Raw genomic sequence first — 18,040 nt, forward strand, 5'->3', positions numbered from 1 at the left:
AAGGAGCCATCATCAAGAATGTCAGAAATAGATTCAGACCCCAATCTGGGACAACAAAGGGAGTTTGTGGGCACTTACTTCAGGAATTGGGCCACAACTGGTATCGTAAAGAAAGAAGCTTGACCCAGGGACCTTTTGAACACAGACAAGGCCACCAAATATCCTTTGACTGTGATAACCTGAAGGCCTGCTGAGGCCAGTGACAGAAGGAACGCATCACTGTAGTGGTGGGGCAAGAGATGGGATCGATCTCGCGTCCCCTGCACCATGCCTCAAATCTTCTCCGCCTGCACGCATACAGGGATCTTGTAGATGGTTTGCGTGCAGCCAGCAACACCGCAAGTACCTCCTCAGAAAGGTCCAAGTCATCATATCCTCATTCTCTCAAGAGCCACGCATGCACGTTGAAGGTCTCCAGATTCAGGTGAAGTACCTGACCTTCTGCCTGGGTTAGAAGTTCCGGCCGCCGAAGCAACCGGTGAGGCGGACAGATGGTCAGATCCAGGAGGTCCGAGTACCACGCCCTCCTCACTCAATCCGGGGCAATCAAGATCATAGTTGCTCGAAACCTTGTCAACCTCCTGAGAACCAATGGAATAACAGCTCCTTAGCTGCCATCAAGAATGTCAGAAATAGATTCAGATCCCAATCTGGGACAACAAAGGGCGTTGGCGGACACTTATTCACAAGGTCCTTCAGGAATTGGGCCACAACCAGGATTGTAAAGAAAGAACCTTGATCCAGGGACCTTTGGAACAAAGACATGGCCGCCGTTCACAGGGAATTCCCTCGAACAAAACTGTCTGCACTTCCTGTTGGACTCTGTGGTAAACAGATCCAATGCCGGGGTACCCCAGAGAGAGAAGAGCTCCTGACACACTTCGCACTCGTGTGAGACCGTGCTCTGCCTGCTCAGAGCATCCACCAAGCCATTCTCTGTCCGCGCCAGATGAACTGGTGAGACCGAGATTTGGTTCTCCAGCAACCAGAACCACAGCTGCATTGCCTCCCCTCAGAGGGGAAGTCTTAGTTACTTACCTGTAACAGTATTTCTCCAGCATTGGTATCTTTCATAGATTCACATGCTTGAATATTCCTTGTCGTCAGACTAGAAATCCTCAGTAATTTAAATAATTATATACTATATTAAATAATTTCCCTTTAAGGAAATGCTACACACTCAGCCCATAGGACCTGTGTAGCCTCTCACTTGTGCAGTCCCTCCACTTCCTTTGGTCCTTTTAGACCCTAACCAATGAGGTGGCAGAGCTTAGGCTCCACCTCAGTCAGCCAACTTTGGATTTTGAACCATGTAGGCTGACAGTTGATGACTGACAGGAGAAAAAGGAGCAGCCCCTCCCCAAGGGGGTGGAAGGTGCCTGTGAATTTATGAAAGATACCAATGCTGGAGAAATACAGTTACAGGTAAGTAACTAAGACTTCTACAGCATTGGATCTTTCATAGATTCACATGCTCGAAAAGAATACCAAGCAATTAAGAGTAGTATGACCATGGGGCTCATTACGACCTGGGCGGTAGCCATAGAGCTATTAGCTCCATGGCTGCCTCCCATACCCGTGCCTGTGTCCGGTGTTGTGCAATGGGTATTTACTGGTCTAGTCCGACCCTGGCGGGACTGGTAAGTCCCCATTGCACAAACCATTCCCCATTACCATTTGAGCCCCCATAGGGCCCAATGGGAATGGGGAGGGCGCTAATAACGGGCTTGTGACTTGCAAGCCCATTATTAGTGCCCTGGTCCCTTAGCGGGACCCGTAAGGGGCGTGTGGTCAGACCACACGTTCCTTACGGTCCCTGCCAAGGGACCTTGGAATAGGGCGGTAAGGGATTACCGGCACCGGTCTCCTTACTGGTGCCCGGTATCCCTTACCGCCCAGGTATTAATGACCCCAATGTCTGACGGCAAGACATTTGTATATATATATATATATATATGCAATATATAACCTGTCTATTACTGTAAAGCTACATTTAACAGTAGAAGAACTCCCTTAGAGAAAGTGAGCCTAGCACACACACGTAACAGTTACACCAGCAACGGGTCGGCGGGATAAGAAGAGAACATTAAAAGAACATGAGGCTGCTCCTACCTTCAGCAAATAGGTGCTGAAGCACTGCCGGTCCTGCTGCTGTTTCCTTTCTGCTGTCTTCTTCCAAGCAGTAATGTCAGGTGAACATGTGGAGCATACTCCAAATACCCACTCGACATATGTCCTTTCTAGATACTCCTGCTTTGAACTCTGCCTAAGCTGATCTTGTCCTGGTGGAATGCTCTGCCGGCGTTGACAGTAGCGGGTTGTTTTTTATTTGGTGGCAGTTGGTAATGCAGCTGGAGTCCCAACGAACCAGATCCTGATACACCCAATGAGCCAGACCCTGTTTGTAGATGCATCAACACTTGCCATGTCCTTCAAACGGGACAAAAAAGCCTCTTGGAGGCCCTGAAGTCTTTTGTCATTTGCATGTAGAACTTTAGTGTTTTAGCCACGTTCAGTGAATGCAGTGTTTTCTCTGCTGCAGTTGTATGGTTGCCGGAGAAAGTAGGCAATACGGTCAATTCCTACAGTGTAGAACAGACTCAGACATGATCTTAGGGATGAATCTAGGGTAAGGTTGGAGGATGACTTCATTATTTTGAAAAATGATGAATAGAGGTTCGATTGAAAGTGCCTGCAGTTCCCCAATGCGTCTGGTTTACGTGATGACCACTTAAAACGCTGTCTTCCAAGATAGGAACTTTATGTCACATCTGTGGATGGGTTTGAAGGGCGCTCTCATTAGCGCTGCCAAAACTATGTTAAGAGTCCAAGAAGGGATGGCTTTCCTTTCTCTGGGGAAGGTGTACATCAAACATTTCAGGAATGATTTGACTGCAGGATTCGAGACCAGAGAGTCCTGGTGACGTTTTGTGGTATAAGCAGAGATGGCTGAAAGGTGAACCTTGTTAGATGAGAGTGCTAACCCACTCTTTGCCAACTGTAATAAATAGGGCAGGACCTGTTCAACCGGTGCTGAGAAAGGGTCTGTACTTGTACCTGTGCACCACCCCGTGAAGCGCTTCCACTTCTTGGCGTAAGTCTGCCGCGTGGAAGGAGTCCTGGCTGCTCGGAGTATGCCCCAACACTTGGGCACTAGTGCGCATTTGTGGAGTCTTTGCTGCTGAGGAACCAGCCCCTTAGAGACAGACTGGCAGGGTCGTGGTGGAGCAGCTTGCCCTTGTGCTGCGACTGTAGATATGGATGTGGTTGGAGCCGGATGGGGGTCTCCCGTGCCAGCTGGAGTAGTGCAGTGTACCATATTTGACGTGCCCATGTCGGGGCTATCATGATCATGGTACATGGTTATTCGATCATTCTGCAGAGCACCCTCGGTATTAACGGTGTCGCGCGGAAGCTGTAGAGGAACTTTCCCCTCCAGTCCACTGAGAATGCGTCCCCCAGGTAGTATTTCTCTGGGTACCTGCAAGCAAACTGACTGCATTTTCTGTTTTCGGATGTTGCAAACAGGTCTGTCTTGGGTTTGCCCCACCTGCGGAACAGCTTGTCCAGCTCCTGATTGCTCAGTACCCATTTGTGGGACTGCAGAAATTGTCTGCTGAGCTTGTCCGCTAGTATGTTGTCCTTGCCGGGGAGGTGCCCTCTGGATCCTGTGCTGCAATGCCTAATTCCAGAGTCTCTGCACCTCTAGTGACAGGATGGTGGATCTTGTGCCCCCTTGTTTGTTCGTGTAGTGCATCAACGTGGTGTTGTCTGTCTGCACTGTCACTACCTGTCTGGTTAATGCCGGTATGAAAGATCGCAGTGCCCATCGGATGACCCAAGTTCTAGCACATTTATGTGTAGGCAGGATTCTGCCTGTGACCCTATCCCACTGGCTTGTAGATCACCTAAGTGTGTGCCCCACCCAGACAGCGAGGCGTCCGTCCTTAGAATAGAGTGGACATGGGTATTTGGAAAGTCATGCCCTGTAGCAGGTTCGTGTCCTTGGCCCACCATTTCAAGGCTTTGTGCAATGTTGGCGTGAGTTGCATGATGTCGTCCCATGATCCGCTGTTTTGTACCCATTGCTTGTCAAGCTCCTCCTGAAACAGTCTCATTTTCAGTCTGCAGTTGGGCACAAGGAAGATACAGGAGGACATCATGCCCAGGAGGGATTTGCCTTGTTTTAGAGTGCTTGTCCCCCTATGAGGAATTCAGGAACTTCCTGTGCTTATGATGTATAGGCACATGGAAATAAGCATCCTATAGGTCTATTGACACCAGCCAGTGCTGAAGTTCGAGAGCGTGGAGAATTTCTCTCAACGGATCCCCTTTGCATAATGGTGGGCGATTTAAACTGCACCTGCCTGGACAAAGGCAATCAGGCCATGGTACACTACCTGGCGGTAGCAACAACAAGAGAAAAAAGAGGAATGAGGTGGAGAGAAATGATACAATCCAGAGATTGTTTGATACTAAATGGAATGGTCCAAGGGGACATTCCTGCCCAAATAACATGGAAGGGGGCTCAAACAAATGAAATATTAGATTACATATGCACATCAAGTAATCTGTCGACAGACATTCTAACATTGGAGGTGATTACAACCACCGCCAGCGACCATAACCTGTTGAAATTCACCTGTAGGAATATCAGTAATAAAAACATCATTACTTACAACCATGACATATTGACATCAAGAAGAGGAATACAACTTAAGATATGTCCCGAGAACATCAAAGGGCTAAACCTCAAATTAAAAGACCTGATTGCGGACCTGGAACTTAATTTAAAAAAACAAAGAATTGATTATATCCCGCTCTTTAAAGGTTATAGAGCGGAAGGAAAAATTTACCAAAACCAACTGACTAAGATCCACTCCCATATGTATGATAGAATTGTATGGAAAAAGAAAAAAGATCTGAAGAAAAACATTACCCGTTTAAATAAGATTGGGTGCCTGGATAACAGCAAGGAGATCCACAAGCTGAAACAGAGATACCGTAACTGGCTATATTTACATAAGAAAACCATGCTCAATCAAGACGCAGAGAGAATGTTGGACAAAATAAGATCCAAAAATACAGCGGAAATATGGACAATTATCAACGAAACAAATACTACTCAAGATGTGTCACTGTCGAACCCCATAAGCGCAATTGAATGGTGTGAGTTCTACACGCAGCAGCAAGAGGATAATTTGACTCCTTTACAACCTAGGTCCTTGATAAATACAAGAACGGATGGACTAGACATTGGTATGGAGTCAATTGAAACTATTTTGAAGAACCTAAAAAACTCCAGAGCCCCGGGACCAGACGGGCTGACAAATGCCATACTAAAGAGTAATATACCAGAATGGACATGGTTCTTGCATCAACTGTTCAAATATGTGTTACATACCGAGAAAATCTCGAAAAAAATCCTGGAAGACAGCGGTGGTGGTACTCATTTATAAAAAAGGGTTGAGATCATCTCCTGACAACTATAGACACATTGCCCTCCTGGATGTTGCTGGGAAGGTATTTGCGTCTATATTATTGAAGGCCCTAACAGAATGGAGCATCCAGAAAGGTCGGAGAGATCCTTGGCAGTCTGGCTTTGTCAAGGGAAGAGGAACCGCTTTAAACATCTTTTTGATTAATCTGTTGAAAATATTGACCTGCCTAAGGCCTTTGATACAATCAGAAGAAAGAAACTCTGGGATAAACTTGAGATGTGGAAATGCCCTCAAGTCATTGTGGAGAACATCAAAGAACTTTACCTGGACACAACTATCAGAGTAAGGCTGGATAAGACAGGGACTTTGTCGGACCAAATTTCCATCAAAACGGGTCTGAAACAAGGTTGCCCCCTAGCGCCGGAACTTTATAACTTGTTTACATCAGACATGGGAGAAGAATTTGACTTTACACGCTGTTTCCCTCCAAAAGTTGCGGGGTCATCAATAGGGAGACTGTTATATGCAGATGATATTGTTCTGATAGATCAGACTCCGATAGGTCTGCAACGACATTTAACAACCTTACAGTCATATGTGGAAGACAATTACCTGATAATTAATCCAGAAACATCAAGTACAATCAGGTTTCCCCAGGGAGGGAATAAATGTAAAAACAGGAAGATGGAATGGACATTAAAAGGAAAGAACATTTTGGAAGTAAACTCGTTTACATACTTGGGAGTTTGCATCAACAATACCAAAAGTAAAGCCCCAAGAATTGAAGGGCTAAGAAGGAAAGCAATCAATCTAGCCGCGCAGGGGAAAATCTTATTGAGAAGATACTGCAGGTTCACCATAATACCTCTGATAAAATTTTACAGAATGAAAGCAGTACCCATATTGACCTACGGAGCCGAAACATCAACGTCTTTTCCAGCACGGCAAGTGCTCCAACTCCCCAAATCTGTTCCAATACAAGTAATAAGGAGAGAGCTGGCACTAACATCGCTGAAAGCCATAGTTGACTGGAAAAAAATGTCCTTTTATCGTAAGTGTTTGGAGGAGAATGCGTCTTGAGGCTTTAGGGTGTTGAAAAAATCTTTGAAAGAACAAATGGACGTTGTGTTAGTGGAATGGCAAGAAACGTGTCAAGCAATGCTAACAATTCTCAATGAAACAGAGGAGGATTTGCTGAACAATCCAGATAAAACAAAAAAAACTGTACACAATGGATTGGATAGAAACCCATGAGCATAACGGGAAATACAAGATCTATGAAGAATTCTGGGCTCAGCCAAGGAAACTGAACTTGTTACCAGGATACTTGACACTGTTCCCAAACTGGTACTTTAGGTCACTCCTAATGTCTTGCCGACCGGAGAAATACTGCAAAGAAGAAACATCATGAGTAGAGATATAGGGTGTAGATTGTGAACTCCCTGGTGAGATAGAATCTTTAAAACATCTAACCCTAAGCTGTCGGGGCCTAAGGCAGGAACGTGAGCACTGTCTAGGGGACATTTTCAGAAGCCACCCGACTAGAAGTATGGACGATTGGTGGAGAACATTGATTGAAGGAGGGAAAATCAAAATCAACATAGCCCTCGTAAAGTTGGTAATTACAATGCTCAAGAAACTAGAGGTACCGGATTCAGAGAGAACGAGGAAGAGGTACAGAGCATTGGACGATCGTTCTCTTAGAGATTGAAATGGGACTCCAACAATGTTTGGATTTGTTGAGACTTTGGTAAATGGTGGAAGGGTTAAAGGTTTTCGAATTGTAAACCAAATGACCTGTTGAATAAAATAAAATAATTTTAAAAAAGAATTCACCGTCCTGAATTTGTCTTTCCTCAGGAACTTGTTCAAAGCCCTGAAGTACAGAATGGAGCTCCCTTCTTGGGCACCAGGAAATACCGTGAATACCAACCTGATTCTCTGTTAATGAGGTACCTCTTCCATGGCACCCTTTAACAACAGGGCTTGCAGTTCTTACTGGAGCTCCTATCCCAGTTGGATTGGAGGTGGTGGGGGTCTGTCCGGTGGTTTTCTTAAGAAAGGTAGACAATATAACCCCACTGCAGGAGCTATAGACCCCAGGCATCTGAGGTAATCTCTTGCCATTGGGGCCAATGCTCTGCCAACAATCCGCCAACCGGTAAGTTGTGGGAGGGGAAATCACAGCGGCTTGGAGGGCAGAGCTGCCCCCACCACTGTCACTGTTTGCTGGCATCTAGAAGCCCCTCTGCCCCTACCGGGACACAAGAAACGCGTCTGCCCTGCCTGGCTTGTGGGAGCTGCGCCTCTCTACGGTAAGGCAGATAGCACCTGTAGCCTCTGCCTCTAAGGCAAAGCTGAAGGCAGGTTTGCGCTAATTTCGACTTCTTAAATATTTCCAAAGAGTAATCCGTCTTCTGGCCAAAAAGGAACTCTCGATCGAAAGGCATGTCCAGTAGCCGATTCTGAACGTTCAGAGAGAAGTCAGAGGTCTTAAGATAAGCTTGTCTCCTCAAGACTACAGTCGACCCCATCAAACGGCAAACACAGTCGGCCACGTCCAGGCCCGTTTGCAACAACTGCTTGGCTACCTCCTTCCCATTTTCCATCAGCCGTGTAAATCCTTCCTGCATTTCACCTTCGGGAATGTATTGAGATGCCTGCTCCACAGCTTTCCATAAACCAAAAGAGTATTTAGCAAATCCACAGGCTACATTGGTTGGTTTGAATGCTATGCTGCAAGAAATAAAGACCTTCTTGGCCATAGCGTCCAACCTTTTGCCTTCTCTATCCGAAGGCAGATTAGAAGTGGAGGCTGCAGGCCTGGTGGACATTTTGGCTTCTTGCAGAGCAGGCCCTTCGGAAAAGGGTGAGAAGCCAGAAATGATGAGTCTCCTTTTGCCAGCCTGTACTTCCCTGTAGAATTAGAGTTGACCACGGGATTGGAGCAGGGATGCTGCCACAAGGAGGCTAGGGGATTAGCAGTTGCCGGATTAAGTGGCATGTTACACTCTGTCACAGGACCTCACCCATTATGTCCGTCAGTTCATAGCCCTGGGTAGGCACTGACAATGACTTCAGACCTATGGTGTCTACAACCCTTTCTACCTGGGCCCTTAACTTAGCATGGGTGTGAGTATAGGGCTGACTTTGCTAAAGCTCAACATCTGGCGATGTGTCCTGGTCATCGAAAGAATCGACTCCTCCCGACCCTGCATATATGGGATTGATGTCCCCATGGTCAACACCCTGGTATGCATGGAAAATTGACGCCATGGATTCAAAGAATCCCGACCTGGAGAGAGGGACAAAGGATCCATCGCCGGTAGTCGCTCCAAGGGTTTCTCCCTCGACGTCAACGGAATGGCAGTCAGGGCTGATCGGGGCTTGGGTACCACCGTGACATCAGGAATGTCAGCTTTGCAACGCTCTCGAGATGGCCCGGGCATCAATGGTTTCTGCACCATTTTTGGCGTCGAGCCCAAAGGCTTCTCCGACGCTGATGGTGTCAACGATTTGGCGTGCGTGGAGTCGGGAGTGCTGAGCGCCGCTTTCACCGCCAAGGCCTGCTGTTCGGGGCAGACCCGCACCTGCAGCAGCCTGTGTCTTAAACATTTCTAGCATTTGTTTCTTGAAATCTTCCCACTCCTCTCCAGTGGTCGGGACAGCTGAGGGCTTACCTTTTCCTGATGACGAGTCAGACTTGTGTCAATGGCGGTGGCGCCTCTTCTTCTTATGTAATTCGAGTACATTTTGGAGCACGATGCACATACCTCTGTGTGGTGATCCACACCCAGACTCCACAAACACATGTTGTGCAGGTTGGTCACCGACATTTTGGAATGGCAGTAGGTGCACCTTTTAAAGCCTGATTTTCGGGGAGAGGACATCGCGGCCGAGGTTTAAAAATTTACGAATTTAGCCAAAATGCAGAATCAGTGTTGTGTTCATCAAGCTGTGTGCGAGCGTGCAGAAAAAAGGAACTGAGGTATGGGGAATAGTGACGTGGTATATATACGATGCCCGACATCACGTCCGGAGTGGACAATCGAGCACCGAGCAAGACGGATCGACAGCTGAGTCGAGATACACTACGCCCCCCTGTCGAAAAGTTTCTGAAGCAGCAGAGCTGGATGAGGGTATCTATCAGATGAGGAATCTGCGGGAGAAAAGCAATCCATTGAAGTATTGCTTCTGCTTAGTTTGGTATTCAATAAATGTTCAATTGCTGTTATTCCATTCAAAACATTGATTTCCTTCACTTCGGCATTCACATTATACTTTCCCATTATTTCAGTACAATTCATTATCTCAGAACATTGCTTTGACACTCCCGTTACCTTTCAGTGTGCTCCTGTGGATCCCGCGGCTTCCTCCTCTCTCTCTCTCAGGAAGCGTGATGCTGACTTGACTTGGGCGAGCATGACTTGCTCGCCCTCTCTTTTTCATGCTGATTCTTGATTTCACCAGCACTGCGAGGCCCCCGGGCTCGAAGAATCTGCAACTCCCAGCTCCTCTGGGTTCCGCGAGTCCTCAGGGTTTTTTCTGGCATCTTGGCTCCTAGACCACAACGGCTTCCTCCACATGCAAGTCTCCTGATGCTCACGATGCTGCCTTCCACGCTGCTCTTGCTTACACCTTTTATACACTCATAAGGGTCTGCAGTTGATTCAAATCACCCTCAATTGCCTGACCTTGCCCGTCCCGATTAAAGGAACCTACCTGACCCAGATAGCTAGAGGCCTCTAATCCTCTCTTCCTCGTCCCAGTACCAAAGTCGGTTTTGCAATGGGTAATCTACACTACTCCTAGTTGCCTCTTCTTCTTCTATCACAGCTAGACTGCTGAAAAAAGAATGGCTTGGAGAATGTGGAAGTAGGCTTTCGGATGCTTCCTATGCTCGTGAATGCTTCTTTTCTTTAACCATGTCGTGTATCGTTTCCTCCAATTGGTCCATGAATAAGAGTACACCTTGAAGTTGTATCTTCAGGGCGGCGTGGAATTGTGACAGGTCTGTGTGCCAACCCATGATATTCACATAACGTGTTACAGCTACTGCTGCAACTATTTTGCTGGGCCCTCATTACAAGTAAGCCGGTCCAGGGAAAATTGTGGTAAAATGGCTGGTACAACCGGCTCCGGAATAGTTCCTGGACCGGCTTACTCCAAGTCTGCCGGTAGGGGCAGTGAACTACCGGCAGGTCAGGCCTGTCGGTAGGTTAGGCCCCTACCGGCAGATTTTTCACTGAAGCACCAGCACCGTTACTAATGCCACAACCCATAATATTCCAGAATCACAGGGATATCGGGCGGCGGAAACAGTAAGGTGAGTTTGCCGGTGAGATACTGGTCGTACCGGCGGTTTACTGGCAAACTTGTAATGAGGGCCCAGGTCTGCTACCAGCGTACCTGACCATATATGTGATCTAGCAATGTTGAGCATTATGTGCTTTTCAATATCACATTTAATAGGTTTTGCAACACTACCAACAAAGAATGGGCTAAATGTATACTATCAGGGAAAGGGAAAGGTGAAGATTGGTATTGGGTCTATTGCTTGAAACCTAACTGGTCGAGTTTGATTTTGCTCAAACATTTTAACCATTTTTTTACCACCAAAATATAGAGGTTGGGATGTGGCAATACTGGTGAGAGTGGATTGTGGGAGGGGAAATTGGGAGAGGGATGCTTAGGGTTTCCCCCCACATTCTGTAGTAAAAAATTCAATAAACAAAATTGGAGACAAAAAATGTCCACCCGTTAAATTCAATCAATAGACATACATCCGTGAGGTCCAGCATAACTGTTGCCGAGAACTGAATCTACCTATCTGCAAAAACTCTCAGTGACAGCTCAACAATAAACATTGAAGACTGACCTCCGACTGGAGAGCAGCAAATCAATATGTAGCAACCTATCCTCTCCAGGGTCCCACAAGGGATACAGATTAGCCATGAACCTGGACATGGAGATCTTCTCTGGCACCTTGCACTCTGAGCATTTTTCTTGTCAGCACAGATATCAACTGGTATCCTGGCATTATGACCTCATTGAATTGGCAGTTATTTGGTTATGAGTAGGGTCCCGAATCGTCTGGTTTAGAGAGACCTCTGAGTTGTCCAATGTGATTCAAAACCTTAACCAGAGATACTGTCTAAATATTTCTCAATTTATTTGTTTTCTGTTTTATGGTCTGAGAAGCAAAGCCAACCACTAGTCCCTGATGAAAGAGACAATAGTCTTGTCCTTAGGGATCCCCTCCTCTTTGCCAGCCTCCACAGGAAGTGTGGCTTGTGCCTTGCATGGTTCCTGGGTCTCTCCTTTCTGGAGACGAAGAGGTTTACAAGGCTTATTTTACCAGCCTTCTTTGCTCTTATTAATTCTCTCATCTTGGAATTTAGATGGTTTGGCACACCTTGCTACTCTATCTTAAATATGTGCATCCACATGAAGTGCAATATTGTAGCCCACTCCACTCCAGGCCTCAGATAGCATCCTGCTCATGCTGCATTTGTGAGAGCAAATAGAGCCTGTGTTGGGGAATCCTTGCTATGTGATCCTTCCGCTCAGCTGTCAAACGAGTCCAACATCAGGTCCTCCAGTACCTGTACCTTATCATTGGATGTTGCTTCTTTCCAAGAGCCACCATTTTCAGTAAGACCTTTCTGCACCTAATGTGAGGCCCCCCTCACCCTCTATTCCTGGTTCCTAGATTGCAGAGCCTCAGAGAGGTTTGTCATCTTGCAGAGAGATTCCCCTGACTTGACGAGATGGGCATCGTTCATGAGTAATGATTGGGACATGGGAGAGTAAAGTTAAGAAAATGCACAGCCCATATTGTCAGAGAGACTATTTCAAAAGTAGCTTTAAGAGCAAAGAAAATATTGTTTAGGCCTAGTTTGAGTACCATTTAATTGGGGAATAACAACACCTATTAGTACAGAAGGTAAAAGTGATAACAATCCTGCATGAATCATTATTTAAAAATGTTATTATTGTTTTTGTTATTATTTGTTTCACGTTAAGGTATGCATAACATTAACACACCATAAACAAATTCCTACCATGAGTGCATCACTTATTGATGTACTTGCGGTCTCGTGTATTATGCTTGAGACCAGAGTGACTTTTAGATATTTAAAAGCATTTGTGGGAATGCTTAAAAATGTGACAGTAACTCTTGTGTATCGAATTCAGAAACATGCAGATTCATTTTGAGGAAAATTTCTCTATTTGTTAGGGTTGCACTTAGAATCAACCTCTTTGTCTGCCATTATTTTTCTCTACCTTCGGTGCTGATTTCAGAATGAGAATATTGAATCCATTCACTTGTAAACTTACCCACAGTCATGCTCAGAACGGCGACAACAGTTACAGCGATGCAGATATCCGGAAGCAATTGCCTCCCTAAGAGGAAACCAAGCATGAGAGCCATCTTCTGGAAAACAGTGTTAGAAGCAAGTGATGTGCCATGGTTGGGGTCCACTGCAGCTGCTTTGGTAGTGGTTGTAGTGGCTGTACTTGCTGAACTTTGTGTACTGGTTGTACTGCTGGTAGTACTGGTTGTATTGCTGGTAGTGTTGGGTTCAGGACTCTTTTGAGAGGCGAAGGACCTGGTCTGCGAGATTACATCATTCAGCACAAACTCCATCTTGAAACCAGTGCCTGAAAAATAAAACATTATACGCAATGTAATGTTATTCAGTAAAGGATACGTGATGGCATTTTCATTAAATGTATCTTATCATCCCATATTAAGCTAGAAACATCATTTGAATCAAAGGTGGTAGATTAGTGTCAAGAAAACCAGGAGTCTTACAATAGTAATGTTGAGCAGCAGAGTGCAGGTTTGCGTCGCCATGCTTGTGTTGCATCACCTGGTTGCAATGCATGCAGCCCCAGTGACATGCGACCGGGCAACTTCGTGTGTTGGCTTGATAATACTCACTGATGCAGAATGGGTCCGGCAGCTCAATTTATGTGTGTAGATTCTATTTTTGCCAGAGGATAGGAAAAGGAAAATCAAAGTATATTGCATCGGCACACACAAATGTCTTTTGTTGTGTGTTAAGATAGCAATGTGTCTGGCAAGTACAGTTAATGTTCCTTTTTTTCCAAATAAAACATTAACATATCGTTATGCAAACTTGATGGGATTCAATATTTATCTAGATGTCATGTCCTAGCCTTTAAAGCCCACCAAGAGAATATATAGTGCTAGCGGGAGATCTCCAATAAGTATGTGGCAAATGATCTGTCTTAGTCAGACGGACTGCCTGGTTGTGGTGGAAACAATCATCATTCTCATCTTGTCCCCAGCTATCGCCACTTTTTGAATAACAAAATGTCAAATCTTCTCACTCCAAATAGCTAAAATTGTCAAAAATGCCAGACAAGAAACAACCCTCGCACTAACTCCTACTTTCTTTGCTCGGATCCCAAGTAAGCCTGGAAGAACCTCAAAGCTTCCTGTCTCATACACAAAGTTATCTGATGAGAGGTCCCAAAATACGTTAGCAGCAAAACTAAAACGCTCATCTACCTAAAGCCTCCTATACCGCAGAAAAAAAGAAAGCCAATGCACCCTAGAAATGAAATGAGATCCTGTGAACATTCACATCTGCACACATACCTACTGCAGTGATACAATGCCAACACATACCTTGTCGAAATTTGCTGGGAAGCTATCCTTTGAGTAATAAAGCATTTTAGGGAGATTAATGTTGATATGTTGCACTACAAATGTCCCTTTGTTAATGGATTAATTCATCAATTTCTTCATAGTGTTATATATAGTCCGGGTTTACGCAGCTTCACGAGTGGCTGTGTGTTCCTTTGTGTGCAGCCTAGCGCTGCGCCATCTGGCCTAGTCAGGCCCATCATTCATGTCAGGTGCCACCACCCACTGGTGACAAGGATCAGTGTCAGAGCCCTGTGCGCTCACAGCACGAGCCGCAGATCCGCATGCTGGGGGAGAGAAAAGCCGTGACTTCAGGCCCAACACTCTATGAGGCCTAACAACATCCCGCCAGGCCGCGTATCAATACGCGCGGAAGCCTCAGTTTCACACCCCCAACGTTCCAAATCAACAAACGAGGAAGCAGAGCCTCGTTTCCACACCCCCAATGTTCCATAAGGAACATGAACACGCCGGAAAGCCTAGTCTCATCCACAGCACTGCAGACAACAAGTATTAAGTCAAGCACCCAAAGGAATTAACTTCACGACACCGCAAACAAACAGAGGACCAGGTAGCGGTAATTGAGGCGGCAATCCAATGACTCCCGCTTGACAACCCCAAGCCAACGGAGGACATCGCAGCCATATCGAGGCACCAGAACACCCGAGAACAAAGCGAGCAAAGAGGAAACACCTCCAAGCCCCAAACGTTGCAAGGAAGAGACAACGCATGCAAATGGTGCGGTGGTCCATGACATAGAGGAGAATCTTGCCCCACATGGGGATCAACGTGCCACAAGTGCAACTGCCTCAACCACTATGCAGCAGTCTGCCTAAATCCACCAAACAGAAGCGACCGAGAGCAAACACTGCAGCAGACACAAGAACGCAATAAGAAGTTCGCGCCCCGAGAAATATCTCGCCAACCAAGCAAGAAAGGTAGGGCGAGAGCTGTAGACCACACCCAGAGGTCGCCGGACACAAGCGAAAGCGATGACAGCAAGGACAGTGCATCCCCCGACAGACGGGACAAGGAAAAATGAAGGAAACCTAGCAAAAGAATACATCGCGTACACCTCATCTCTGCCATCGAACCGCAATGGTCCAGACAACGGAAGAGGTCATCATGCACTGTTGTGTCCGACGGAAAGCCACTGCGAGTAGTCATAGACACGGGCGCAACCAGTATCAGCATTCGACAAACTCCACCCAAGGCCCAAACTCCAAGAAAGAAAAGTTCGACTATATGCATACGGCTGCAAGAAACCCCTGCCGGTGCAAGGGTCATTCAAATTGGACTTTGCCCACACCACCATGTGCCGAGCACGAGTCTACGTCATTGACGCTGGCTGCAAAACACTACTAAGACCCAGAACCGCAGAACAGCTGAGATTAATTCAATTTGCCTTCAGCGTCCAACACACGGAAATCGATGACCTGCTAGAACAACATCACAAGGTATTCCAAGGCATCGGGTGCCTGAGAGGCAGGTATATCAAACTCCACATTGACCCTACCATCGAACCAAAAGCTGTACGCCACCGCCGAGTACCATTCCACATGAGAGAGGCAGTGGAGAAAGAACTGGACAAACTGGAAAAGGCTGGCATAATAGAGAAGACCTCCGGACCAACCCCGTGGGTATACCACATGGTAGTCGCGAAAAAGCCCAAACAACCTAACGCAGTACGAATCTGTATAGACATGAGGCTCCCCAACACAGCCATCGGGAGGGAACGCCACATTACACCAACAATAGATAAACTCATTGTCGACCTAACGGGGGCAACAATATTCAGCAAGCTCGACCTTACCACCAACTCAAACTAGCCAAGGAGTCGAGATACATCACCACGTTCTCCTCCCACCTCGGACTGAGACGCTACAAGCGATTGAATTGTGGAATATCATCAGCAGCTGAAATATTTCAGCACGAGATCCGGAAAGTTCTCACTGGCCTGGAAGGGACAACAAACATTAGTGATGACATCATTGTATATGCATCCAACGAAAAGGAACACCTCAAGCGCCTTGCGGCGGTCCTACACAGACTAGAGGAAGCCGGACTGACCCTAAACGCCGAAAAGTGCAAATATGGAAAAGAATAACTATGCTTCTTCGGATACATCAAGACATCAAGAGCACCAAGGCACCACAATCCACAAAAGAAGTAAGGAGCTTCATGGGAATGATACCGTACTGCGCAAGGTTCATCCCAGACCTTGCCACCATTGCAAGTCCCCTCTGCGAACTAACAAAAAAGGACCAAAAGGTGGAGTGGTCGCCCACTCACCAACAAGCCTTCCAGCGGATCAAAGACACACTATCTGCCTCCACAACGATGGCATTCTTTGACATTGAGAGACACACTGAACTCCTAGTCGACGCCAGCCCAGTCGGCCTAGGAGCTGTGCTTACCAAAACTGACAATGACGGGAACATACACCCCATCACTTTTGCCAGTCATGCGCTAACCAGAACTGAACAAAATTACGTACACATAGAAAAGGAGGCCCTCGCGATCCTGTGGGGATGCAGACAATGTTGTGTAATGGTTTCCCCCAAGCTATTCTATGCTGTACCACCATACCTGAACGTGGGCTTGTCCTTATGTTGTAGGGAATGCAGTAATTCTCTTCCATCTTCAGACAAGCCTTATCCCTGGAGCTATGTTACCATCCTGAGGTGCACTAGAATCGAGCCACCTTATAGAATAGGTGAAGGTCTGGATGAGACAATCCCTCAGTCCTTTGGGAGAATGAGTGTGCATTTGTGCATCCTAAGTTTCTTTCCACCGCAAGCAAAACTTGAAATGATTTTATCTGGCTTCTGATAGTCCCGTCGAGACACCCCAGCCAAGGTTCTCTATATAGTAGCTTGGACAAGCAACCAAGGCTTAAGCTCTCAGGTGATGATGCAGGCTGATTCTTAAGTACAGTGTTTCCCCAAGCCCCCACAAACGAATGTCCACATACGATGTTAAGTGATAACACTGAGGAGGAAGGATAGCTCAGGGGCAACTAACACTGAGGAGGAAGGATAGCTCAGGGGCAAAACATTTGTCGTGGAAGCAAGACAACGCAGCACAACACAGGTTTGAATCCCGATCCTGCGTTTAGAAACCACTCCTGATATTAAGCGCGTTATAAATGAACGATTATAATTATAAATGTAATTATAAATTATGACACAGCTTCTTTGTATAAAATAAGGTTCAGCAAGATATATACACATAAATAATAACACTTTTTACTCTGGCAGTTCATTTCAAATACTGGCAAATATATACACTCTATGTGGTACCACACAGTACTTAAAGTCAGTAATACATGCACCAACTGCAGACAGTTTCAAATAGGCATGTGAATTCTTAAGTGAGGTGTAACAGCATAGATTAGGGAAGAAAGGCAGGTTAGTTGTGAACAGTGGCAGAATGCTTTCTTTAAAATCGAAAAATATTTCTGTGTGAGGATCCCCCCACCTGGGCAACCTGTAATGGAAAAGTTAGTGAGTAACGTATCTTGCCTTTACAGCCCAGTCCCAAAAATGTTCAATAATACTGTACTTTCTTTTTAAAGGTTCTACCACCCCAAAGTACCTGAGAGGTCACAGGAAAACAGGATCCAAGATGAAACTGGGACCCCTGGACGACTCCTAAGGCTGGAAGGTGCTCTTCCTTGTCACAATCCTTTTGGTGCCTGGGCAGGCTAAGGGGCAGAGTTTCTCTGTTTTACTTGACGGGACCCCTTAAGGATGGACCCCCTCTACAAGAAGGAGTTGCAGGGATGTCAAGTACCTTTGGAAAGGCAGCAGTTTCAGTCTTTGCAGTGGTCTCCATTGGTTGGTTGCTGCTACGGCCGTGGAAGTCCTAGGAAGTTGAAACTTGCTGTGGGCTCCGAAATGGCTTGGCAGGTGAGAGT

The 18,040-nt window shown here is 46.2% G+C and overlaps 1 protein-coding gene across 1 annotated transcript in view; it reads right to left on the reverse strand.

Moving 5' to 3' along the window:
• Positions 1-18,040, reverse strand: part of LOC138498458 (fibrocystin-L-like) — a 374,239-nt gene that overhangs the window by 37,553 nt on the left and 318,646 nt on the right. Inside the window, exon 16 of the mRNA XM_069622208.1 lies at positions 12,783-13,106. Within this exon, the coding sequence (XP_069478309.1) occupies positions 12,783-13,106 (324 nt within the window). The remainder of the gene's footprint in view (positions 1-12,782; positions 13,107-18,040) is intronic.

Source organism: Ambystoma mexicanum, chromosome 5q (assembly GCF_040938575.1).
Source record: "Ambystoma mexicanum isolate Mex_15411 chromosome 5q, UKY_AmexF1_1, whole genome shotgun sequence".
Lineage (NCBI taxonomy): Eukaryota > Metazoa > Chordata > Amphibia > Caudata > Ambystomatidae > Ambystoma > Ambystoma mexicanum.